The sequence below is a fragment of the Cicer arietinum genome, chromosome 6, assembly GCF_000331145.2.
Source record: "Cicer arietinum cultivar CDC Frontier isolate Library 1 chromosome 6, Cicar.CDCFrontier_v2.0, whole genome shotgun sequence".
Taxonomy (NCBI): domain Eukaryota; kingdom Viridiplantae; phylum Streptophyta; class Magnoliopsida; order Fabales; family Fabaceae; genus Cicer; species Cicer arietinum.
The window spans coordinates 6,504,912-6,532,291 of NC_021165.2; the positions used below are offsets into that span (position 1 = coordinate 6,504,912).

At 28.5% G+C, this 27,380-nt stretch overlaps 1 protein-coding gene and 2 long non-coding RNA genes across 5 annotated transcripts in view; 2 read left to right on the top strand and 1 right to left on the bottom strand.

Annotated features, from left to right (window-relative positions):
• Positions 1-3,492: 3,492 nt before the first annotated feature.
• Positions 3,493-11,186, top strand: LOC105852245 (uncharacterized). Of its 3 annotated transcripts, none has more exons than XR_003473222.2 (4): positions 3,493-3,836; positions 5,288-7,074; positions 7,195-10,548; positions 10,809-11,186. It is a non-coding gene; the product is annotated as an uncharacterized lncRNA (long non-coding RNA). The 3 variants fall into 3 exon arrangements; XR_001144070.3 differs by having other exon boundaries at positions 3,497-3,836; positions 5,288-5,382; positions 6,947-10,548; XR_001144069.3 differs by having other exon boundaries at positions 5,288-10,548.
• An 8,183-nt stretch (positions 11,187-19,369) lies between these two features.
• Positions 19,370-20,649, top strand: LOC101500356 (uncharacterized). The gene is made up of 2 exons (XR_189961.4): positions 19,370-19,750; positions 19,860-20,649. It is a non-coding gene; the product is annotated as an uncharacterized lncRNA (long non-coding RNA).
• Positions 20,650-25,496: 4,847 nt separating this feature from the next.
• The window catches only part of LOC101500556 (diacylglycerol kinase 2), an 8,024-nt gene continuing 6,140 nt past the window's right edge, over positions 25,497-27,380 (bottom strand). Inside the window, exons 7-8 of the mRNA XM_004503828.4 lie at positions 26,785-26,922; positions 25,497-26,423 (exon numbers count right to left, since the gene is read on the bottom strand). Coding sequence (XP_004503885.1) covers positions 26,271-26,423; positions 26,785-26,922 — 291 coding nt within the window. The 3' untranslated portion in view covers positions 25,497-26,270. The remainder of the gene's footprint in view (positions 26,424-26,784; positions 26,923-27,380) is intronic.

Consider the following 27,380-nt stretch of genomic DNA (forward strand, 5'->3'; position numbering starts at 1 on the left):
TTCTGCTTTGTAATTTTAATAATACAGATAAACATAAATCACTACTCTGCTTACAAACAAATCTTCTTCGAATATCAACTTTCTTGTTGCTCTGTTTTATGTATGTTTCTAACAAACTTTACCATTCATTAGATTTTCTTTAATTTCTTTCCTTTTTCTTTTTGTTAACTAAATATTCTGTCTTCTTCGTCTTGTGTTGGTGTGCCAACAACATATGCATGTCGTTTGAATAGCTATGACTGGTTATCTACCATTCTAATTTCAATTTTTAGTGCAATATTCATTATTATTGTAATGGTAGCCTTTAATTAATATAATATGTATCACTGAGTTAGTTTCTTCCATTTTATTTATAGTAATTGGTACTAATTAGTGGCATACCAACACAATTGTCCGTTTTCCATGATAAAAAAATCAAAGATAAAATTTTATATGATTATTTTAAAATAAAAAAAAGTTATTAAAATTTTAAATGAAATAGTTGAAACAAAAGGTAAAATTGAAATGAAAAATGTTATACCAAAATTTGGTATATTTTTATATAGGTACAAATACTTAAAAAGAAAAAATCAGTTATTTAATTAGGTAAAGAAAAATTCACCAAAAAAAGTAATTAGGTAAATAAACAAATAAATTAATTTTTTTTGCATATAATAGTTCCTTTATATATAATATAAATATCAATATAGATATAGATGTTGAATACACAAATACTTAAATAAAAGTAGTAAAAATATCATTTTCTCATTTAGTTTTAGATATGTTTTTTAATGTGCACGAAAGGATCAAATTAATCACTTATTACAAGATGAAAGAAATGTCAATTTTTTTAGCATCACAATGTTTACATGTTATCTAAAAAAAGGGTGTACACGTTTTGTTGTGTCTTGTTGACATAAAATATGTATGGTGTGATGATCTCACATCTTGAGGGGAGCTTGCAAACCACTAGACCATTACAATAAAAAAGGTCTCCCATCTGTTAACAACTTCTGGTAAGAAATAATTTATTTCTATTTGCGACATACTGTGAGGCTTCAATTGTTTGTAGTTCTGATATCATCAATTCAATAAGCATATATATATATAATCATAATCATTACCAATGGCAAAATGGGTTGGTACAAATAGTTCCAAAAAAGCGTTTTAAGATGTAGGCTTTGAATTTTCGAATTTGAACCTGAAATTGCAATTGGATTTCTTTAGCTCAGCTTCATAAAGCTCCAAACCGTAGCGGCCCAGCCTGGTGGAGTGGTGGGCTTCGGGTTACATCATATACCTTCGCAATAAATTAATATTAGCTTGTATTAGTTTTCAATTTTGCTTTGTCTATAAGATCTTTCGTATCTGTTTTGATTTTTGAATTTCTATATCACAACATTGCATCGGTCACAATCATCAATCACGATGAGAATATACTCATTGAAACTTCTAATAATGTTATTAATTATAATAAGATTATGATGTGCAGAGAAGAACATTTGTTACAAGATATCAATTCTTTAAATAGATAAATCTAGCATCATGACTGTATGTTATTGGAGCAAAATTCAAATAAAGGCCATCGAGTATAGTTTGATTGACTTTGGTTAATGAAATCAAGTAGATGCATGTTGAAGGAGACAATACTATAGACCATGTGCAAAAACTTGAGAGCATTTTACCTTGACGTTGTTAACAAATCGTCTTTAATTGAAGATGGAGTTGTATTAACTCATAATGAATTGGAAGAAATCATAATGACCACGTAAATGTATCTATTATCTAAATTGTCAATTGTTAAATTTAGATGATAAAATCTTCATGACACATTGATGTTTAATGAGGTAAACATTGCCTTATGACACGTTGATGTTTAATGAGGTAAACATTGTCTTATGAGAAAAGTAAATGAATTATGAGAAATAAAATATCAACGATGTAGATCATCCACTAGTTGTAAATGGAATTGAGCGAGATTAGAGTCACTAAAATAAAAGTTAGTCAAGAGAAAGATTGAAACTCAATCGTGTCTGCAATGTGATATGAGTAATGAAAATTGTTGCTATTGTAGGGGAAAATATCATGTAAAGTGAGACATGCAACATAACTTTCAAATAAATGTGGCTATGACCATTGATGATGATGTGTTCTTAGCGATTATATATGAGGACTCTAAGAAAAAATAATTGATGAACTTTATTGTTACAAAGTACATTTGTTGAGTACAAACAATATTTGACACTTTTGAGAGCTAATGGATAATTTGATCATTTTATGCTTGGAAATAGTGATAAAATGAAGGTAGGAGGCATTTGGAGGGTGAGAGTCAAACTTCCTAAATGTGTCATTTAAACTTTCTATAATGTAATAAATATACCTTTTGTTGTTTTCAATATAATGTCTTTCGCATAAACGATATTACTTGAGTACAAATTTTTGGTTCAAAATGAAAATTCAAGGTGTTCAAAGAAAGCATTCAATGTTACGAGGGCAGGAAAATAAAGTGAATCTTTAGAGGAGTGTATGTAGAATCTTAAAGGAACCTGGTGAAATGAACTTTTTAAAAAAAGTGTGACTAATATTTTTTTATTTTGAAAAAAATAAAATTAATACATATTCATTGATATAGATAATATTAATCAATTTTTATAAGACCTCCCATAATCTCTTACATGCATAATCTAAGGATCTCTTTTATTTTGATGTAAATTTGATTTATTCATGTATCTTTTTAATACTCTGAAGCATATAAGTAGTCGCTAATTGAATTTATTTTATGCATTGATGGTGTTCATGAGCCTCACACATCACAAAATACTACCTATATTTTAGTATATGTGAAAACTAAAAAAAAATGTGTGTTTGGTTATGTGTCGAAGAAAATTGATTTTAAATAAATTGTTATGTAAGATTAATTTTAGTTAAAAGTAAATTGAATATTAATGATTTATATTTAAATATATTTATATAAAAATGAATTATTAATTTTAGTGCAAAAATTATGTTTGATCTAAAAATTTATAAATTAAAATTATTTGAAACAAAATAAAGGTGTGTTTGTTTTAGTTTTTTTTATTTATAAAATAATACTTTTTTTTAAATTATCATTTTTTAATTTTAAATCTGATTGTTACATCTTATTTTTTAAAATATTCTAAAAAATAATCTAAAAATTATAAAACATCAAAATCATTTGTTTAGAATCTATAGTATATCATAAATTCAATTCAAAAGCATTATAAAATCTAGACTTAATTTTGCACCTAAAAAATTATTTTATCTCCTTCAAAAGTGTAAATCAACACGTCCATACTAATAATAAGATTAAGACTTAAATATAGTTTTAATTATTTATCTTCTATCAAATACTAGTTTTGGTTATTTATATATATTTTTAATTTATTTTCATTCTCTATCTTTTATAAACCATAAATGTTAGTTCATTTCGTGGTGACTATTTCAGATAATTGTTATGAACTATTAATATATAATTTTAGATTAGTCGTAAAGTTAACTCTCCAATCTTAACAGGAACAACATAAAAATACAGTGAACTTCAATAAATGTCTTTTATTTCAAAAAAAATTACATTTTTCAAAAAAGATGCGCGGTGCGGCACCATCCGGGACTTCTCGGTTACCCTCTGTTGCAATTCATTATATACATTGTATATTTTCATTTCTGAGAAATGAGAATCAGATCATATTCTCCCGTTAAAACGAAATGCGGTTTCGGAAATCGAATTCAAAACCACTTTGGTGTGGGGTTTAGGGTTTCTTTCTCAGAAGATCATCAACTGTTGGACATTCTCTTCGCAGCTCGGTATATCAGAGATTATTAAACATCAACCATTGGTATATTCATCATCTTTTTCACCTTTTTAATGCTATTTCATTTTTTTAAATTTGGTGCCTACTTTGTACTTTGATAATTTTTTATCTAGTTTACTACTAGTTTGAATAATTTGTTTAGCGAGCCATTTTTCTTCTTCATTAATAAGGATAATTGCAATTGCATTGGACTCTGTCAAATTGTCGTTGAAAATTGCAATGAGATTCTGATGGTGATAGTTACCAGAGTCCAGAGCACCCACTAGCACTGAGGATTTAAAATTCAGAAGTAGTAATAGAAAGATTAAGATATATAGGAGGCTGGGTGGGTAGCTCAACTGGTTTGAGCTAAGAGTTAAAGAATTGAAGGACTCAATCAAAGAAAATAAGATTATAACAACTAATTACTAACTTTGACCGTTTCAAAAAAAAAAAAAGATTAAGATATATAGAAGATTACCAAGCTCTATAACTTTAAGCAAACCTGAATATTAAGATAATCTTGTCTTTAATTTTAGGTTTTGTTAATACTATAAAATCTTATTTGACACGGCTTAAACATTGCAATAGAAGGTTCATGGTTATAGGATCACAACTTAGTTAGCCATATTCTCGTAAGGTTCATGTTGAACTGATGGTTGGGTACTTAGAATAACTGAACGATCAATGGTGATAGACTGATCGTGAGAGACATAGAATAGGTTGATGATAAGAGACATAGGGGAACCAATAAACCATTCAACTATGTTTTATAAGGTTCAAGTGCATCAAAAACCATCTGGTAGCAATTTAGATTTGTAAAATTCGTGTTGGATAGATCATTTACAGTCAGGTCATTAGGTGGAATGCTAGGAACATGGATAAATAGATTGATGGAGAGAGATTGAGTGGAAGAATATTGAACTCAACTGGAGTTAATTTTTTATGAGAAAAGACTATTGTACTTTGAATTAGAATTATGAAGGTTCATGTTAGATGGATGATTTGTAGCAGGTTAGAATGACAAGTGAGACAGAGATGTAGAATTATGCAAATAAAGCAGAAATACCTTCCATGCAAATTCTATGTGCATCTCCTTCTTCTTCGTTGTTTTATTAGTTACCAAAAGTTTAATACTTCTATCTCAAACACAAGGCAAAGTAGTTATGTACTTTTTCCAAATGTTAACCTCCAAAGGGATTTATTTCATTTTGATTTTCGGCAGTGTATTTTAGAGATATAAAATATAAACCAGTCCTAGACACCTGGACCTGATATCTTAAGTTTTAAGTACGATGCATTGCTAGACAATTTGTATCTCCCGCGAGTCGTGATGTTACTTTGTCATTTCAACCTAAAACCTAGCTTACTGCATTTTGATTTTAGCCCTCTCAGTAGTTTGGTGCTCTTTCAATTCCTCACAGTAATCATGACACTGTATTTTGTTTTGAGTATCCTTAACATATTATCTATTTTTCTTCTTCTATTTTTTCCAGATGGAGAAGAGACTCCAAGTTAAGGGGATAGGAGGGTCTAGGAGGCTTGGTCATGGTTGCCAGTCGAACACTTTAGGATCCTTTAAAGCTAACAGGTTGTACTCCATTTCTCTCCTCTCTTTTAACAATATTTGGCTTCCTTGCTATCTTTCTGCATTGTTTTATATTTTTCCTCCTTAGTAACGTGAAAGATAACCCAAAAATATAGAGTGGGCCATAGGCTATGTCAAATTTACAATTAATTAATGCAGATAGTTCGTTTTTATCTCTTAAAAGTAAAATAAGATGATGGATGGAGATGTGTTACTGCATATATACAATTTAAAGAAAAAACTTGGTAGAATCCATGATAATAAATTCTTGATGATGGAAGTTATTCTCTATCAAGAAGGTGATGCTTTCTGTAGTTAAATGATTACTACTGTCTATTGTTCTATCAAGATAGTGTCTATTGTCATTTCAAAATGGTGGGAAATTTTTGCCAAGAAACACAGAGGACTTTCGGATCCTATTTTTTGCCTCCATTGTTTTGCATCATGTTTTAGTATAATTGTTAAATTCCCTGATTTATATGTATACTTGTGTTTTACTTTTCAAATGTTGCTGAAGCATACTGATAGAGCTGGTTGGAAAATACTCCATCCGCATCCGTTCCAAATTAAGTGTCGTGTTAGATTTTTTCACACAAATTAAGAAAACTATAGATGATAGAAAGAATGTTGCAATTTTATAAAATTATTCTTATTAACTATTGGTTATTAACCATTATTATTATAAATAAATGTATAGTGGAATATAATGACTTGAAAGTGGTGCAGACAATATTAATATAAGGTAGAATTGGAAAAATACTAATTAATGTCACATTGAAAAATCAAAACGATACTCACTTTAGAACATTTTTTATATGCTAAAATGACACTTATTTTGGAACAGAATGAGTAAATTAGTACAATGAATAAACTTCGTTTATCATGGATACAACTTCCTTTAGAAATTACAAAGAGAAGGATGAAGAGATTCGCCCTAGGAATTCGAGAGCCTGGGCAGTCCTAAGTAACCGACTAGATCCCAATTTACCGAATGCCCTCTTTTCCTTAATCTTTTTATTTACTATTCTAACTTCCTACAACGGTTACATAGTAGTTACTGCACATGCAACATTTACAAATAACTAAATAAACTGTCTACCAATATATTAAATATTCAACCTACTAATATTATATAACTTCTGCCCCAAGCCTAAGGAATCCCGTTCATAGACTTTCTTTTATACAGAATCCCAGTCATAGACTTTTTTTGACAAGATCCCGTTCAATGGCAAGAAACGCATTATTACCTTTTTGCAAATTCTTTATTAAGAAATAGTGTATAAAAAAATAAGGCTTAATGAGGTTTTTGGTCCTTCAACTTATTTTTGAGGTTTAAGTTGGCCCTTTAACTTTAAAGAGTGTCACTTTGATCTTTTAGCTTTTACTATGTTAATTTGTATTTGTCATTTCTTTTAGCTCGTACTATGTTAATTCGTATTTGTCATCTCTTTTAGCTTTTACTATGTTAATTCGTATTTGTCATTTCTGTCCAAATTGTTAAACCAACTCACCCTAACTCTATATGTGGCTTTGACGTGGAGCTGACATGGTTAAGCAAACAATGTAGGTAGAGAACATATTGCAAATTTTATAGCAGGCATCAGTAGCATTGCTGCGTAACATCCATTCATGATCATAGACTGGTAGTACCATTAAAGATTAACAAATGAGAGGCTTGTCCATGGCATCCTTCAAGTAAACCTTCATCTTTAATTTCTTGTCCGCTCAACAATTTTTTAACCACTATCAATGAATGGGTGGTAAGGTATAGTGGTTCACCATGTGAATCCTCATTTGAGTCGCACTTCCTTGTAGATGAGAGGACGAAGAAGAAGAACGAATGCTTAGACATTTTGATTTTTGGTTGCACAAATTTAAAGCAAATTTGGAGAAAAGACGGATTTTATAAACCCAGGATTTGGGGAAGACGAAGGATTTTATAAACACTAAGTTTTAGAGAGGAATGCCTCAAAGCAAATTTAAGAAAGAAGGCTTTTATGAAGCATTTTAACTACTAGTTTATGATGAAAGCTACACCAAATGCCATATCATCTTTTACTAATGTTCTTTACACCTATTTGACGGAAAGGACCGATGTTAGTTAACAAAGTAAAGTTAAATGACTAAAGTGACACTTTTAAAAGTTAAAGGACCAATTTGAACCTAAACAATAAGGGATCAAAAAGTAATTAAGTCAAAAACTAACTTAGCATCACTTCTATATTTGATGTATTGATATGTTTATTTCAATCATGAAATGATAATAATGTTCCGAGGTTTATTGTGGACCTTCAGAGAACCAAGGCGTGCAATATAAATTGAATCAAATGCCTTCATGTTTCAGGCCAGATCTATTGGCTTCAACCTTTTTAGTTTTTGCTGTTAACTACACAGTTTTGGCATCATTTGGTGCCTGATTTGATTAAATATGATGCTGCATAGTTGGAGTGATTGTCATAAAAAAAAAATCATTTATTTATATTTCTCTCTTTTTTTCCTGATCATCCCTTGGTTGTAGCCGTCGATGAGAAACCACTTGTGGTTTGTGGTTTTCATTTCACGTAAATGTTGCAGAAAATGGTTAGGTTTTATATTTGGGGAAAGAAAAATTGGTAAATTGGTATTTTTAATAGCAGTAATTTTTCGCCTCCATCATCTTCTGCATGTATTGACCGACAATGTGCTTGGCAATGCGGTCAGCTACCTCGACACGTTTTATCAACTATCCACAGTGCAGCTTTTCCTGCAACACACGGTAGCAATGTAATTCTGATCAAATCCAAACACACTAATACTTTTCCTCATTAAAACTATTTAGCTCTTGGGGGAAGATGAATAATGCAACCAAACTTTCTTTGGTTATTAAATTTTCATACAGAGGTTGCAAGTGGTTTCTATCATATGTCCTGAAAAGGAATTAATTTCACAAAACCTGTTTATGAAGGAAGACTTGTGCCACAAGTTAATAATTTCACAAAACCTGACTGCTCAATGGAAACACCTATATTAAACTTGTTGCAATCTATTAGCCAACACTTTGGCAAGAATTTTGTACTGATCGTATGAAATAGATTGGGCTGCTTCCTCGTTTGAGGCTACGGAGCGAGCAGCATTCTTTTGAGTTTTCATTTCCAGGTAAGGACGAGAGCCGAAAGAAAAGAATCCCCGGGTTACTCTTATATGAGAGTCATCGGTTGGTCCTGCACCAAGCCTTGAATGCTGAATTGGTTCTCCTTTTCTACGGATTCGGTGAGGTATGTCACAGGTCCATGAAGGCCATTGGAAGCCTCTAAAGCTGTCTAGAGGAGGTCTTGCAATTTCATTGAACATTTATTCTTTGCGGATTCTTTCATCTTTGTCGCCCTGGAGTGATAATTATCCTTTTTAGATTAGAGAAGTGACTTTCGGGATGTTTGCTCGTTAATTGCTCTTCCGGTAACTGGTAGTCAGCACCTTCGGTCCGGGTTACATAAAGAAATGGGCCTAAGGTCCTTCATAGAATTAGAAGAATCACACTTCGGAATGAGAACTAGATTATCATATCTGTAATACACATCAATTTTTCCAGCAAATTAGACAGTTATTTTATTCCCTTAAGAACTATAAGATCTAACATAAGTATATATCCCCTGGGAACTAGGAATAACACCTTGCAGTCACCTCCTATACGCCTGGATTTCTGGATGATATCATAACCGCATAATTAATTGCTAAGAACTTGCTTACTTTTTCTTTATTTGATTCCTAGCATCCGCATGCTGGTGTTTTTATTCTTAAAATCATTTGTTTTTCTACTTCCTCGGATGTCTCTCACCAATGCCCTAACTGAAATGCTTAATGTGCCATTCTTGGAGTCTTATGTTTGTCATATGTTTGTAATGCTATTTATTGCTTGCAGTTGACTTGTTGCAGATATGACCGTTAAGTAAATATTTTACAGAAAAATGATTTCCATGTTTATAAAGCTACTAATGTCTGGCATCCATTGACGTAAAATTTACTGCCTATGAACCCTACTTATTCAGAACATAGAAAGCTGACTAAATGTTGTCCTATCAAAAGCGTGAATAAGAAGACAAAAAGCTATGAAGAATTGGTTTTGCATAACTGAATAGAAAAACTCCTGGGCACAAGTAATGCTATAATGTTATTTGGTAGCCAACTATTGGAAGGTAGCAGTTTATTGCCCCCAAAAACATTGGTGATATAAATTGTTATAGTTGTTACCCTTGGTTGTTTGGTAGATTTTAGGGAAATTTTCATCTGAATAAAAGCTTTGGATGCTTTGGTTCTATATCCTGACCATGTAGCTATTTTGAATTTTTTTTGTGACAAAAATATAGCCATTTTGAATTAGTGATGAGATATATGTAGCTTAGTGCAATTTCCGTGAAAATTTTCTGTTTTTGTTCTTGTATCTACTACTCACTTAGGTACGATGCCAGCATTTCTGTTTGCGACCCAGATGTGATATTTGACTGATGGTGATGGCATTGGGGAGATATATTTTTTCACTTAAGTTTTATTCATTTATTGTGGTTTATAGAGGGTATTGAGAAAAACAAAAGTATCACGGTGACTAGAGATAATGTTTAAATACAGCTTATAAGTGTAATAGTCTTCACTTTACAAACTGAGTTTGAAGAGTTAAGCTTAAAATTTAAATTGATATCAAAATCTATCTTAGATCTATTAATGGGCTATCCTCAATATTCAGGCATCAAGTCAATAGTGTTGGGATGAGGGATTGTAATGAAAAATTCTCAACTGCTCCAATGAATATTAAATAAAGTTTACAAAGCAATCTGCACCTTACAAATTAGTTTTTTGGAAATGAGTTAAAGTATTTAACAGAGAGACATAATATAATTTCTTTGTTTCTGGTGAAAAGCTTGCCAGCTACTTTTAATTTTAGTAGATGACAGTTGGTGGGAAATATATGAACCTATTTCTTGTTAATTGTCACCCTACGTGCTGATGCTATCCTCTTTTTTATTTGTATATTGTATGTGAATATTCTTGTTTATGTCTGGTTTTGTAATTCGCAACAAAAGAGCCTATTTATCCATCAATTGATTGTGAAGCATATTGGAATACCAGCAACTTTGTACGGCGGTGGGCTCATTTTCAATATGAATTTCAAGTTCATCTTTTTGGTTTGACTAACAGGTAAACGGACATAAAAATTAATTTGACATGACAGTGGTCAGAAATTAAATAGATTTCGTTCTTTGTTCCCGGTATTTTACTATCAACACATGTTCTGCATTAATAGTTTTTAAAAAAAATTGATGTTTTTATTTTGAAAATGGTATTGCAGTGGTCCTATAATTCGGTTTTCTTTGAAACCATTAACTTTTTTTTTTTTCAAGTATGCAATCAGCCACTAATTGTCCTTAAAAACATAAAGCTTGTGATATGATTTGTAGGAGGAGTATGTTGAAAATACAAGTTGCAGTTGGTTTTGAAGTTGTCAAAACGCCAAACATCTTTGGATTCCAACGCTTGACATGCACAGATCTTCATATATAAAGTCGATGGGAGTAATAAATATATCTGCGCTGATAAGTCAAAACATTGGGACATAGCTTTCCTGTTGTTGAACTTATGGCTCGAGAATTGAGACATGAGACCCGATCATCTCATTCACTAAAAACGTTCCATTTTTTTCTTCCTATAATTCAAATTTAGGGTTAGATGATAATGTTGTAATTCAATGTACGAATTTTTTTTAGAGTTTATCAAATACTTATTAAATGATTTATTTGTATCTTTTTTCGATAATATAATCAGGATTTGAACCTGCAGTTAGTATCTAATATATGTTTTTTTATCTCTAAATTAAATAATTTAAGTTTCCAATTTCATATTTGTTATCTTATGTTGATGTTTGTATCCAATTTAATTTCTTTCACCTCTTTTCTTGTTGTAATCTACTGTAGTGTCACAGGTTTTTTTAACACTAAAATTACAAAGATTTTAGAGTCATATATGAAAGAAAAAATTAGTCGACCAAACAATTTTCTTTGTTAATATAAAAAAAGGAGGGCCCGAGATTTGCGCAATACAGTGTGTCGAAGATACATTGACATACTACTGATGAGTGTGATGATGACCCCATAATTGAAAGTGGTGGTCCCTACTTGAAGACGAGCCAAACAAAAAACATCTCCTCACAAATGGTGGACCCCCCACGTGACCTAGTCTTCAATTCAAATCACGTGCTCCTGTCCCTTCGTGCCGGTCCCACACTCCGCCGTACCGACGAGCATTTATTGAAAGCACATGGCGATGCCTGCAGCGTACCATGCTCGGAGAACCTGAGCCGTCGATTCCACTTGCAGAGGGTTTGACTCCTCATTTATTATTTACTTTTCAATTTTATGTTTTTGGCGGGAGTGGGTTATTTTTCAACCTGATCTTTTTTCATTTAATTACTCACTCCATCCTAATCATATAAACTTTTTGGAATAATTTTTAAAGTGTATTTATTTCGGTTATTATTATAAATAAAATAAATTTATATTAAGATATATAGTTAGTTGTAATAAATCTTTTAGTTTTATATAAATTATAAATTAAATTTATTAAATTGTTAATTTTTAATATTAAATATTTAATTATCAACATTAAATATTTTGAATTAAATGAAATGTCTATTAGAACTAATAACACTAAATTTATATTTTTAATATTATTATTGAGTATTTAATGTATCACAGATTTTCTGAAAGAGTACATATATATATTAAAATAGTTAAAAAGTTTAAATAATATATGTATTGATTTTTGATGATTTTTTTACATTTAATTTCGATAATATTTTTTGTTAAATAGATTTAGTTCATATTCAATTTAAATAAATTGATGTTCTAGCCGAGTTGCTACCAAATTTATTAGACATATTTTTATGGTTTATGATGGCATGAGTATGTGCAACATTTGATTTGTAGGTTTAGATTTTCGGTATAAAGGTGCACTCACATATTGCAATTTTAACATTTAATACGCAATCTTGTATTATACAGTTTTAATTAACTACAATTATTTATATATTTGATATAGTAGTGAGTTATAATTTTACGAAAATATAAAATAACTTTACATTATTAATGTATTACTTTTATTCTTTTTAATATTTGTATTTTTAGTATTTTAAAAACTTAAAAATTTATATATTTATTAAAATTTAAATTTGTGTGTTAGATATATTTGCATATTCTTAGAGATGATGTATATTTTTGAAGGTGATGAGAGAAAATGTATAAAAATTTTATTTTATTTTAAAAAAGGTACGAAACTTGGAAGAGAAGGAAAGGAAGAGGGCTAGAGTGTAAAGTGTATAGCAGAGAGGGAGAGAAATAGAAGAGAAAGAGAAAGAGAAAGCATGGGGGGGTGGGTGAGTGTGAAGTTAGTTTAAGACTGAGTAGTGTTGGTTCGAGAGGTCCACGTCAAGTCAATAAAAGAGTAGTAAATGTGTTTTGTACAGTTGTTGAATGATAATGTTATGATGAGAGAAGGTTTCGTTTGTTTTTGTTTTTGTTTTCCTCGTTACTCGGGCTCTTTGTTTTCTCCATTCTCCCGATCCTACGCTCCCGCTGACACCGACATCTCCGTTCGATTATAACATTCAACGGCTCTGATCTACGCTTCTCTATTAGCCGTCTTTCCAATGACGTCTTTCATGCTACACAATCACACCCATACCCCATTCATTATAAACATTACTAACTGCATTAATCATTCTTTTCCAATCATCATCTTTAATTAACCTACCTCTACTACTTCCTCTTCTTTTTTTTTTACAAATTCTTCACAAATGTTGTCAGCGCTTCTTCATACAAATAAAGTTTTATTTAAAAAAATATTATTTTTTAAAATTTAAGTGAATGTACAATTTCTATTTTTTCTATTTATTTAACAAGTGTTTTAAGAATATTTATTATTATTATTTTTTAATTTTTAATCACATTGATTGGTTTGGTGAGATGAAAGTTGTATGTTATAATAACATTCTTTTTTGCTTTTTTGTTCTTATCTTGTACAAAAGTCCACCTTATACTTATTACCCACTCTACTATTAATCACAAATAAGAATACATTTAAAAAATTTTATTTCATGTAAAAAATAAAATTATTTCAAATTTAACATATTTTGTTTTTTTTACATAAACTTAACTTTAATTATTAAAGTCATTTTCTACAACATTAAGAAATTATAGCAATGATATATTTTAAAGAATGATATTAAATATCAATAAATTAATTCACTATTACTCATATTTGAGTCAAATAAATACTTGCATTGTATTTACTTCAAAAGCCTAACTACAAAAGTCTATTTAACACATTAATACCAATTGGATTCAAGGCTTTAAAATTGTATAAGGTTGTTCTTGAAGTAGTGCAAGAGGCTCACAATTAAATTTTGAATATTTGAAGACTAAAACCACTGACGAAAAATATTGTGAGACTTAAAGAGGAAGAAAATATTTATAAGATTTAAAACGAAAACAATACAAGGACTACACATGTTTAATCCTAAAGTATACTTCATTTGTCCTTAAATATAGAAAACGAACATTAAGACAAATTAGTAGTAGTAGTATTAAATTTGTCGATAATTGTTATTATTTTATAAATTTACCCTTCATGAGAGATAATTATTTCATGTTTTTACATGATATTTATTTACATATTACAATAAATGAGGTAACATGTATAACTAAGAATATGTTGGTACAAAATAATTCATGCAACTTAATACTTTGAAATTGTTATATAAAAAGAGATAAAACAGAGAAATGCTTACAAGTGTGCTTGTAACACTTGTTAATATAGATCAAAAAGAGAAAGAAATTTTTGGAAGTTGTACATCCAATGTTTTGAAATTTGAAAAATTGATTATTTTTTGTTTTTATTTTTTAACAAGTTCCTTATGAACACATGTTAGCATGATCCAAAGAAAAAATTCAAAAGAATTGTATTAAAAAAAATCTTATATAAACCCTAGTTTTAATTAAGAAGCTAAGTAGCAGAATCATGCTTTTTAATGATATAATGAGACCACATTTTAGATGATTTATTTATTTATTTTTTAATTTAAGAACTAAATTCACTTCCAACAATAATCTTTAAATAGTTCTTACGTTTCAAAATTAAGTTCTTGATGAGTTTCATCATTCGAGAATATTGACAAGATATAAACTTGTAAGATGATTAATGTTTGGTGATGCCTTAATACTCTCTATACAAGCCCAAAAAAAAAAAGTTCACATATTATTTCTGAAAAATAGTTTACGTATCTTATTTAATTTTCAAAGTAAAAAAAAAAGTAATAACATTCTCTAAATTGCCCTCCACGAAAATTAGTTCAATGAGAATAAGATCTAAATAATTAAAAGATATTTTAGAAATGTGTTTTTAAAATTATTTTATAAATAATATTACATATTATCTTGGTCATATCTATAAAAAAATCATTTGTCTAAATAATGAAAATTAAAAAAATTGATTATAATAGTATTAAATTTGTTAACATATGCTAAAGATTCGAAGCGGGAGTACGGGGAGCCCGACATTCAAAATGGGTTCTAAACAAGAATTCATAAAAGACTTAAACACTATATCTCAACCCAAAACCTTAAGACATTAGGTTTATGAGTCATTCTCCTTATATATCCAATATAGACTCCATTCCTGGTCAATGTGAGACTAACCACTCATAATTGAATTCCAACAAAACCACTTGTAATTGAATTCCAACACATGGCCAATGAGATCATTTAGAAAGAAAATATTTCGATATCTCATTTTAAATATTTTATTTATTGTTTTTTATCTTAAATTATTTATTATTTTATACTAATATAATGTTAATTAATTAATTTATTTATTATATCTCATATAATTAAAATAAGACGGAGAGTAAATAGACAAGTTTCTCTAAGAATTAAGAATTGAATGAGTTACATGCGGTAGGTGTATAGTTAAACTACTCCACTTTGCTACAGTAATATATCATGCATTGGAATGTCATGGATTTTGAATTTCCACAACTCAATAAGCTTTGTTGTTTTTATACTGTTTTTTTTTTTTTTAATAAAATAGTCTAACAGTAAAATTAATTACACATATTTTAATATATCGAATGTCTTTATATCTATCATAATGTGATTTACGCTTACAAATTGTTTTACTCAAAACTGTTGCATCTTTTAGATGTAATGGGAGTACATACTCATTTTAATGGTATATTAAAATCCTTCTACACACATTTAAAAATGTTTAGTTGAATGATTGAATCTCTTTTAACTTAATTTAAAAGAATTCAAATTTAGTAATGAGAATGCGTTAAAATTCTCAAAAGGGAATTTTGCTTCATGTTGTTGAACTAAGAAATTAATTCCTGTAATTTGCACAGGTTAATCTATTAACAAAAAGAAAAAAATTATTTTTGCACACACAAATAAGCTATGTTAGTTTCCTCTACGTAGCTATCCAAGATCGAAGGATAATATTATAAGTAATTCTATTATACTCACAATAATTTTAGACACATTATTTGTGTATTATATATACACAAAATTATTATTTTAAAATTATGCATTACTTAATTATTATTTTTTTATTTTATAATTATATATGTGTGTTTTAATTCTTGTTACCATACAACAATTATTTTAATGTTAAATATCTAATTATTTTATATTATTTAGGTCTTACTTAATTAGGTAGTTAGATAGTTTGTTAACTAAGTACTCAATTTGTCTCACTATGGAGGTGTTAGTTTTTTTTAAAAATTATCTCAAAATAAGTATCATTTATTATTTTTAATGCAATTTTAATTATTTTTTATACTATTTTTTAATGATTATTATATACACAATTTTTAAAATATTATTATGTGTTGCATTGATAATAGTGAAAATTCATAAATAATTCAAATAAATAATTTGATAAAATAACTCATCTCTTCCTTCTAATTATTAGATTTGTTAATATGTATACGAAAAATTTAACCAATAATTTTTATGAAACAAAGAGAGTAACTAACTAGTAATATTTTAGTTAATCTTAACTAAATCTAGTTAATTTTTTTAAGCTAAAAATCTAGTTAATTAATTATACTAATTAATTGTTTTTCATTGGCTATAGGACTCATTTATCATTTGATAATTTCATACTTTAATTATTTAATATAGTTTATATTTTACTTTTATCTATTTTTTTTCTCATCAAAATAAAAAGAAGTAACAGTTAATGTTATTGTTAAAAAAATTAATTATAAAAGAATAGTTAAATTCTTAATACAATTCATTATTGTTTACTGAGACTGTATATGCCACTTATACTCATTTGTTCATATTACTATCAGAAACCTTTTTAGTGTATATGATCGTTTAAGTGATTAGTGATGAATTGTTGTGTAAAGTGTAAAGTTTAAAGGGGAAGAAAATAGAGTCAACGTAATTTTCATGTCAAGTCCAATAATTGAAGAGACTGGTGTGACACAAAAGGCTGAGACTCTTGTCTGCACCTCAACTAGGCCATCCAGTCATCCAGATAGGGGGAGAATTTCTCTTCCATATAATTATAAACAAATTATATAATTTTATTATTTTCAAGCTGCAACTAATTTAGTAATTTACCATTAGTTACTTTAAAATTTGGACGTAACATATATGTTTTATTCGGATGAGGGAAAAAAAAAAGGAAAAGAAATGAAAGTGTGTAGAAAATAAAAGAAAAATGAGACAATTTTTTAATTATTTAGTATAAATAAAAGTGAATAAAAAATGAGAATGAAGAAAGAAGTATAATCATGAAATAAGATATCAATATCCTTAAACAAAAATAAAGTATAATAAAGAGAATAAAATTAAAATAAACTCTTAATTATAAAACAAATAAGTACTCAGTTATAATAAAAAACAAATAAGTACTCGTTAAAATGTTTTTTATTTCTTAACGATAAACAAAACTGATAATAGAAATTATAAATAGATTATTTGAAAATATAACTAAATTATCAAACATTATATGGTTTTATTTATTTAATTTATTAGTAAAACTTATCAATAAACAGTAGCTAAAAATACACTAATAATCCTCTTTGTATTTTAATTTATTTTAGTAGTTAATTTTTCTTAAACTTATAGACATAAGATTCTAATTATTATTATAACATAAAAAGTTAATAAGAATTTATTTTAAGATTTTTTAGTGTTTGTCCCACATTGAGTTCCAAACAGTGGAAGATTTCATGTTTTCTATCTTCCTTCAAATTTCTGTACAATCAAACGCAATGATAAGAACTTTACATATATAAATTATAATAACAATATAGATATTTTCACTCTAAAATGTCCGAATGATTAATTAGTTGAATAAAATGAGTTCAAAACATTAGCCAAAAAAAAAATATCATCTACGAAAAAGAAAAAACTTTTGTATTTATTTGTTAAGAAGAGAGAAAAGGGAAATGATGATGATGTGGCCGTGCGGGAAAAGAAAGCATCGTACAAATAGAGGAGATTGAAAGTAGGGATAAGAAAAAGGCTAAAAATAATAAGGCAATGATGAACACAAAGAATCATATATACATATAACTTCCTATAGTGTCTGCAAGTGTATGTATTCTAAATTAAATACTCTTTTTGTCTTTTTCTATATTTTTCACTGCCACCAATGGTTGGTAGCAGGTAATGGGTCGGTTGCTCCACCGGCACCATCAGGTTATTCCATTGCATCTTTTTTATTTGTTAAATACTCTTTTCATCTGTAAATATACTTTTCATTGGATTTCTTAATAACATTTTATAACTCTTATTTTTTATTGAAAATAATCTTTATTTATATTTTTTAATCAATAAAAAAAAAGTACTATTCCTATAAACTACCTCTCTCTCTCTCTATTGAGTTTATTGAAATAATGCAATTATTAAGATGATTTATTTTACCTAACAATTACTAAAATGATAAATAACAATATTTAAGTGAATGACTATTGGTGTAACAATGAGACTTATGAGATCAATAATTGTAAATCTAATTTTGTAAGAACAATAATATGTGAGTATGTTTGTAAATACTTCTGGGCCCTTTTGAAAGTAAGTCTCTTATGTCCAACTTAACTAAATTTTAATCTATATAACAAAAATATTGAGGTTTTTGACAAAATAAAAAAAATAATAAAAATCTGAGAGTCCTTTCTGTTAGACTTTTTTTGTTTTTAAAAAATAATTACTTTAGGAGTTTTTATATGATTTTACAGTTGTTGTAAAAACTAAAATCCAAAAAGTAATCTAAACTATATATTAAATGAGAACTGTTTTGAGTAACATTTTATAAAAGTTATTTTTTATAATTTTTCTTTTAAAGAAAATATAATTATTTTTACTGCAATAGATAAACACAATAAATTTGCGATTTTTTAAATTATCTAAATTATTGAACACCAACATAATTTTTGTATAATTTACAACGAACTAACAATTAATGGCATCAAATTTAGTAATTTTTATGCGAGTATTAAAGATTACATTTTAGAATTTGTTATGAAAAATAAAATTTATTGTGTTTGACTATTATACTAAAAATTACTTTTTATTTGAAAAAAAAAATTTAAAATGTATTTTTTGAGAAAAGCTATAAAAGAATAGATTCTCATTTTAATTAGCTTTTAAACTTTTTTCTTTTCTTTTAGATACTATTTTTTAAAAGAAAAATTGGCAATAAGAGCTTTCATTATTTAATCACATAAAAAGTAAAAATTATTTGGGTTGGTTTAGTGGTATTGTTGTGTAACCTATATATATGTACGATACGATGCTTTAGTTTTTGTTGTTGTTTAAAATAGCGTTTTGTATATGTTAATTTTGGAAGAGTAAGTAAAAAGCAGCATTAGTGTGAGTCGGTACTTATTATGTAGTATCTCTACTCTCTCTCCTCCAAGCTACCTATATATAACAAGGTATACGAGGGTTAGGGTTTTCATTTCACTTGAGAGTATTTCTTAGAGGAGGCAAAAATAACAATGAGTTGAAGGATGAATTTTTGAGGGGAATGTTGGCTGGCTCGAGGCTTTTGAGTTTGACAAAGGAGATAGATATTTCATTCCATCTTGGAAGAACTATAAGGCTTCGGACCAGGCTTCATTCCCCTCAAAGTTTTTTAAATATCATGAAATCAATCTTCATAATGCAAGAGTCGGTTGAGAGGAACGTTGTCTGGCTCGAGGAGATAAAGATGGTTGAAGAGAATACTTTCTCATCATTCATTCACTCTCAACCTCGGACCAGGCTTCATTCCCCCCACCCAACTTTTGCTATAGTACTAATTAATTATTTCTTCTGTTCCTTTGCTTTTGGTAAGGCTTTCTCTACTCCTCCTTCATCTTTCTGTCACACACACACACACAAACATATCTTTTCCAAGCAAGAAAAGTACCATTTCTAAAAAAATTATTGTTTTTTAAGGTGGTTAAAAAGTATGTGGAGGTGCAAGTGTTGAGAGAAGAAGAAGAAGAAGGAACAGTGGTGATGAATGTGTGTTAGTTTAGTGGTATATATAATAATATTGTGAGCAATGCAATGCAGGGGCCCTCTCTTACGGTTGAGAAGAAACAGTGCAGGAATGTTTGTTTCACGTGGCTAGCCACAACAACATAATGAACAGTTATGAAATTAAACCTATCACAACTCAAATTCTCTTCTTTCTTAGGACCTAGTATTACCTACCAAGCTACCTCTTTCAATAACAGTAACACCCCTCTTCAAATTGTTGTTTCTTTTTCATGAATGTACTTCAGGCAAATTAATTAACACATGCCTAGTAAATGACTAGTTATGTATAATTTAATTTACTATTGTGCAGACCACACTAAATATATGATGTGATGTCATTAGAAAGATGATGTATGTATAGTGTTGAATTAATAATTGTTTATTGTTTTATTTTAGTGAAAATGGAAGGTATTATTAGGTGTGAGAAATGAAGATGTGGTGGAACAGGAGAAGCTAGGTAGAGTAGGGTATCTGTGTGTATATAAGCAAGAAAGAAATGAGATAGATATCTGCATGATGATGATGATAATGATAATGATGATGCAATACTTAACCTCAAAATAGGAGATACTGTATTCATTAAAGACAACATGTACAGTGATTCCATTTCTATGTTTTAGTGTAATGTATTTAATGGAGATTTTTAAGTTGTTGGAAATTCAGCATCCATCTTTGGAAATCAAAATCACCAATTTCAGCTTCTTCTTCTTCTTCAAATTTATTATTTGGAGAGAGAGAGAGATGAATTAATAGAGTATCTGACGTTTCTTGGGAAATGAAACTGAGAGAAAGACACAGCTATTTTCATCACAACAATTGCATTTTACAGTACTCTTTCTCTTTCACTTTCGAATCAATTTATTATCATTTCATCTCCAAAACATTACTATTACTATTACTCATCATTCATTTCTTTTTTATAAAACATTTTCAAATTTCATTATCATCCGCATGCAATAGTAGTACTATCATTTAATGTCCAAATATTTTCTAGTATATGGTTGTGTTTAGACTCTCATAATGGTTTTATCATTTATTTAAATAATGAAATTTTTGTTTGTAAACGTGGTTCCAAAGTTGCAACACTCACTATCTATAGGGTTAGATAAGAAGAAGGAATTGGGCTCCAAAAGCCCATTTATTTTCCTTTCTTACGCAAAACCCTTAACTTAAATGATAAAATTAAACTAAAATATTTTAGTATTGTTAATTAATATATACATTGCATTAAGAAAATTTAGTATATATAGCTGAAATAAAGTATAACCTTCAACGATACTAACTATGTCCTTAATTCGATGGCAAGCATATAAGAGTAGGTGAGAACGATCGAATATGTCATGTCAATTATAGGTGTAGTTATTGCATGAAATTGGATTATCTCCTTCACTTTTCTCTCTAGTTATTCTCCATCTTTATCTCTCACTTAATCTTCCTTTCTTTTCATTATTTTTCAATATAGAGAGAGAGGTAGAGTTATAGTTAGAAGAGAGAATCAATGTAAGGGAAAAAGGAGATATCTAAATCCAAGACCATTCATTTTTTGGGTTGCATTTTCTATTACATTTCAAAAAGAATTAGTACCTAACCGGTGGCGATTAAGAAAAAAATATGGAGACTTGTTTGAAATAAAAAAAATGAAATGTAGTCTCTCAAAATAAACAAATATCAATCAAAATAGTTTTTTTTTTTTTTTTTTTTTTTTTTTTTTTAATAAAATGTTTCCTACATTGATAATAAGTGTTGATTCAGTGCAAGCTTAAGAATTTAGTTGGCTAATAATCGATTAAGTATTTATGAATTTTTTAAAACATATCTTAATCTTGATATACATTTGAAACTCAATTCATTTAAACTTTTTAATAATAATAATAATAAAAAAATATTCCCCTTCATTTGAGGGATCAAATTTGCATTTTTCATTTCTTAAAGATCAAATAGAATTTTTGTATTTTTTGTCTTCTAGGATCAAAATTTAGCTTTTACTTTCCAAATATCTCAAATCACATTATTACTTTAATATCCACACGAGGGCAGAAATTTATGTAAACACATTACTAGTTCTCACTCTTAAAAAAATTGAGTACTAATAGAATTCAATTGGTTTACTTCCACCGTATAAAAACTACTAGTATGTACTATTCATCTTATGTCAGATTTTCTTATTTTTTTCAATTCACATCAATTAATTTTATGGTTTTTAACATCATTTTCAACAATTATTTATTAAAAAACTTAGATTTTTAATTAATATTTATATTTCTTAACGATTATTAAAAGAAAACGTCAATAAAATTTCCTTTTGGTATGAAAAAGTAGATTTGGAAAAAGAAAGGAAGAGAACAAATATATTAACGGTATATATCCTTGAATCCAAAAAAAAAAATATATAATCAATTTTTGTATGAATGAACCACCATATTATATCCCATTGCTTTTAGGTGGTTTGGGAAAGTAAGTGAAGTGATATATTTCTATTCATTTTAGTTCACTAACGTGCATTTCCATTCTTTTTGTGAACAAATCCAAAGCAGTGGATAATCTTTGTTTTCTTCTACTATTGGGTGATATACCCTAAAAAGCAAAATAATAAATCCTCCATTAAATTTTCCTTTTATTTTCTTTTTGCTCGTGTTCCTTCTTTATCTTTGTCCTTTATTATGCCAAAGGTTGTGTTCCTTCTCCGTTAAGTATAGCATGAATAGAAATTAGAATTTTCAAGTAGTTAAACTTTGTTTGATGCTACTTTTACTACCCGTCCTAAATTATACGCCATTTTAACACGATATATATTTACGAATTATGAAATATTGTTAACCTGTAAGAAAACTAGAAATCGACTTGTTTTATAAAATTATTTTTTATTAACAATATTAAAAAAATTAAAAAAATTAAAAAAATTGAAAAAATAGTAAGCATTCTATCGTCTCTTTATACTAGCAATGGGATGTTAATTATTTTTTCTCACTAATATATCTTTATTTTTATTGAATTTCGACTCATTTAATTACTCTACTAATTATTCTTAATATGAGTATTTTATTAATTTAAATTTATTTTATCATTGAAATTAATACATTAATAATTTTCTTAAGAAATATGCACAATTCAAATGAGACATGAAAGTATAATAGAAAAAAATAATATTAATTCTTTATTGATATTGTAAGTGACATATAAAATGAGACAATTTTTTGCTATAATGATTTTTTTTATCATTAATAAAATGTTTCCTACATTGATAATAAGTGTTGATTCAGTGCAAGCTTAAGAATTTAGTTGGCTAATAATCGATTAAGTATTTATGAATTTTTTAAAACATATCTTAATCTTGATATACATTTGAAACTCAATTCATTTAAACTTTTTAATAATAATAATAATAAAAAAATATTCCCCTTCATTTGAGGGATCAAATTTGCATTTTTCATTTCTTAAAGATCAAATAGAATTTTTGTATTTTTTGTCTTCTAGGATCAAAATTTAGCTTTTACTTTCCAAATATCTCAAATCACATTATTACTTTAATATCCACACGAGGGCAGAAATTTATGTAAACACATTACTAGTTCTCACTCTTAAAAAAATTGAGTACTAATAGAATTCAATTGGTTTACTTCCACCGTATAAAAACTACTAGTATGTACTATTCATCTTATGTCAGATTTTCTTATTTTTTTCAATTCACATCAATTAATTTTATGGTTTTTAACATCATTTTCAACAATTATTTATTAAAAAACTTAGATTTTTAATTAATATTTATATTTCTTAACGATTATTAAAAGAAAACGTCAATAAAATTTCCTTTTGGTATGAAAAAGTAGATTTGGAAAAAGAAAGGAAGAGAACAAATATATTAACGGTATATATCCTTGAATCCAAAAAAAAAAATATATAATCAATTTTTGTATGAATGAACCACCATATTATATCCCATTGCTTTTAGGTGGTTTGGGAAAGTAAGTGAAGTGATATATTTCTATTCATTTTAGTTCACTAACGTGCATTTCCATTCTTTTTGTGAACAAATCCAAAGCAGTGGATAATCTTTGTTTTCTTCTACTATTGGGTGATATACCCTAAAAAGCAAAATAATAAATCCTCCATTAAATTTTCCTTTTATTTTCTTTTTGCTCGTGTTCCTTCTTTATCTTTGTCCTTTATTATGCCAAAGGTTGTGTTCCTTCTCCGTTAAGTATAGCATGAATAGAAATTAGAATTTTCAAGTAGTTAAACTTTGTTTGATGCTACTTTTACTACCCGTCCTAAATTATACGCCATTTTAACACGATATATATTTACGAATTATGAAATATTGTTAACCTGTAAGAAAACTAGAAATCGACTTGTTTTATAAAATTATTTTTTATTAACAATATTAAAAAAATTAAAAAAATTAAAAAAATTGAAAAAATAGTAAGCATTCTATCGTCTCTTTATACTAGCAATGGGATGTTAATTATTTTTTCTCACTAATATATCTTTATTTTTATTGAATTTCGACTCATTTAATTACTCTACTAATTATTCTTAATATGAGTATTTTATTAATTTAAATTTATTTTATCATTGAAATTAATACATTAATAATTTTCTTAAGAAATATGCACAATTCAAATGAGACATGAAAGTATAATAGAAAAAAATAATATTAATTCTTTATTGATATTGTAAGTGACATATAAAATGAGACAATTTTTTGCTATAATGATTTATATTGTGAAATAGAGGAATATCGGTCAATGCAATTCATATTCATAGATAAAATAAATAAATAAAAAGGAAATAAATGCTCTTTGTTGCATGGCGCTTCAATAAGTACACATAGGCATGATTTCCTACTACGACTCTTTTAATTATTTTTTTTGTAAAATTTGTGTTTGTATAACCTTATTTATATCCAATTCGTGCAATTTGTGCTGGTATCCGTCTACCATAGTGTAGCTGCATTAATTTACTCCTTAACTGGCTCTATTTACCCACAAAAGGAAGAAATGTAGGTAGGGAACAAGTAAACATCTTCATATCATCATATGCCCTTTCAATGATTCTGATTTATTTTTTTTATAGGAGTAGAATATAGCCAGAGAACAATAATTCTCAAGAGTAATAAACACGTTAGGTCGCACGAATCGTAGGAGAATTATTGAGTTGGATGGTTGTGTTGCAAGCCACACAAATGACTTTAGATGCCGCAGTTCTTTTCCAATGCCTTAAACTTGGAGAAAATATCGTGGAAGGAATAAAAGTATTGATAATATTTTTTTTTTAAATTGATCATCACAAATTAAGTGTATACACGAATTTTAAGTCATTTTTTGTCAAATTTAATGTCTGAATCGTTCAATTTCATTTGAGTTGGATTAAGTTGGGTTGAGTTCTCAACCCATAATTTATACATCAATTCCAAACCATCCCGATTATAAATAAATTCGATTGGATTGGATGGATTCGTGGGTTATATAGAAAAAAATGTAAATACTTAAACATCTCAAATAATAAAATTATATCACAACATATTATTCACTATTTAAAATACATCCACTGTGAAAATATATGTCACGTCAATAAATTTAGTTCGCAGATAAAAAATTTACATCCGCTACACGAATCAAATATCATTAAGTTTAAATGAGTTGATTTCAGTTCAATCCGAACTTGAATAAGTTGAATCAAAATGCGGATATAATTAATTTGGATGACTCGGTTTGCAAGTTACCTCATATCCATAAAACACTCCTATCACAAATGTCTTCAATTTCAACATTCATTTGCCCTTTATACCACCTCTATAATAGTTACAATTACATGTAGAATATGCTAGTACTTGACATGCCATTGTAATAGCAAACAGAAAAACCACAAGAATGATTTTAGGGTAACTGTATACTCAAGATACCGTGTCAAGAGAGAAAAGTAAAAAGTATTTTAACAAAAAAATATCAAATTAAAAACACAACTTTTTCTGATCAAAAATCTTTTTATCAAGCTAGTTTAAAAAAAAAAAAAGACCCACGAACATATGGATATCAAATGTTTTTTTCCTCTACATTTTTGGATGGTGGTAGTACAACTACAAAAGATGTGAAGAAGAAAACGTACGCTGGATTGCAATATACACAGCGTAGGGTGTTGTTAGATGCAACAGTTTTCACTCTCTTATATTAGCTGCTTCGTGGAAGTAGAACGTGGAAGTGTAGAACTATATCTTTCTCTATATTTTTTTTTCGAAATAATCAAAAATTGTCCTATGAAAAAGGACTAGAGCTCAAAAACCCAAGTATGGGCAACTATTTAAGCTGGCTGAACGAGAAACGGGTCTTAAGAAAGATGGATGGCTATGTCCTTGAGAAGAACTTTTCTCTGAGATGTATTAATAATGCCCTTGCACTCGGCTTCTAATAATACCTCTGTCATTATAGCAGCTGCTTGCCCTTTAGGCTCGTCTTCTGAAGTCCTCCTCAACATGAATACCTGAGTGTAGCAAATAAGACCCAATGATATCAACCACCATATAAGAGGGAAATTTGTTGTGTTCAGTATTCTTGTGGGATTTACGTTTGGAAAGCTCGTAACTAGTGTTGTCAATCCCGGGTCGTGGAAAATAACAATTTGTTAAAATACTACTCCTCAACATTGTTATAGCACTCCTATCGTTGCTTTTGACAACACATTGCAGAACAATAGCAATTTGCATTACACTATAGCTATAGTCGCAATTTAAGAAAAATGCTCCAAACAAGATTAGTATTCCTAATGGGAATCAAACACACGGCTAATAGGTGGAAAAATATGAAATGAAGTTTACCACAAAAACAAGAAAGGATGTCATTACCTGCCCACGATGAGTTAACTCTATGTAGCCTGGTTGTAGGATAAATGGCTCTCCGTCTATTTGAACTGGGAAAGGACTGGAAGAGTGTATCTTGATAACTTTACCTTGAGCTAGTCTTCTTGCTTGTGAAAGTCCGACCTATATATGTGGCAAATCAAACATAACTATTTACTATTTACCAACAGAAAAGGGTTTCTACAATGATTTCAAGGAAAACTTTGTTGCCACAATAGTATGAAACTTTCTTATTAAAGGATACTAATATTGAAAACAATTTCATACTGACTGGCTTCGATTATATTTGAAATCATAAATATAGTGTGGACAAATAAGAAGCAAGACTATGACCAACATTATTCCAAAACGTCAATTACTTCATTAATTTATTCATAGACCTTTTTAGCACATGTTTACTCAAGAATGAAGAGAAATGGACTGAATAAAACTATAAAAGTGGGCTGCAGATGTATGTTAGAGGAGGGGAAACCGGAATTTGGACGTACCAAAGGGTCTGTCCTCACAGCAGACAAACAGACAAAAGAAGAGATTTTTAACAAAATATACAGCTGGTGCAAAATTAATGGCGTAGGAAAGAG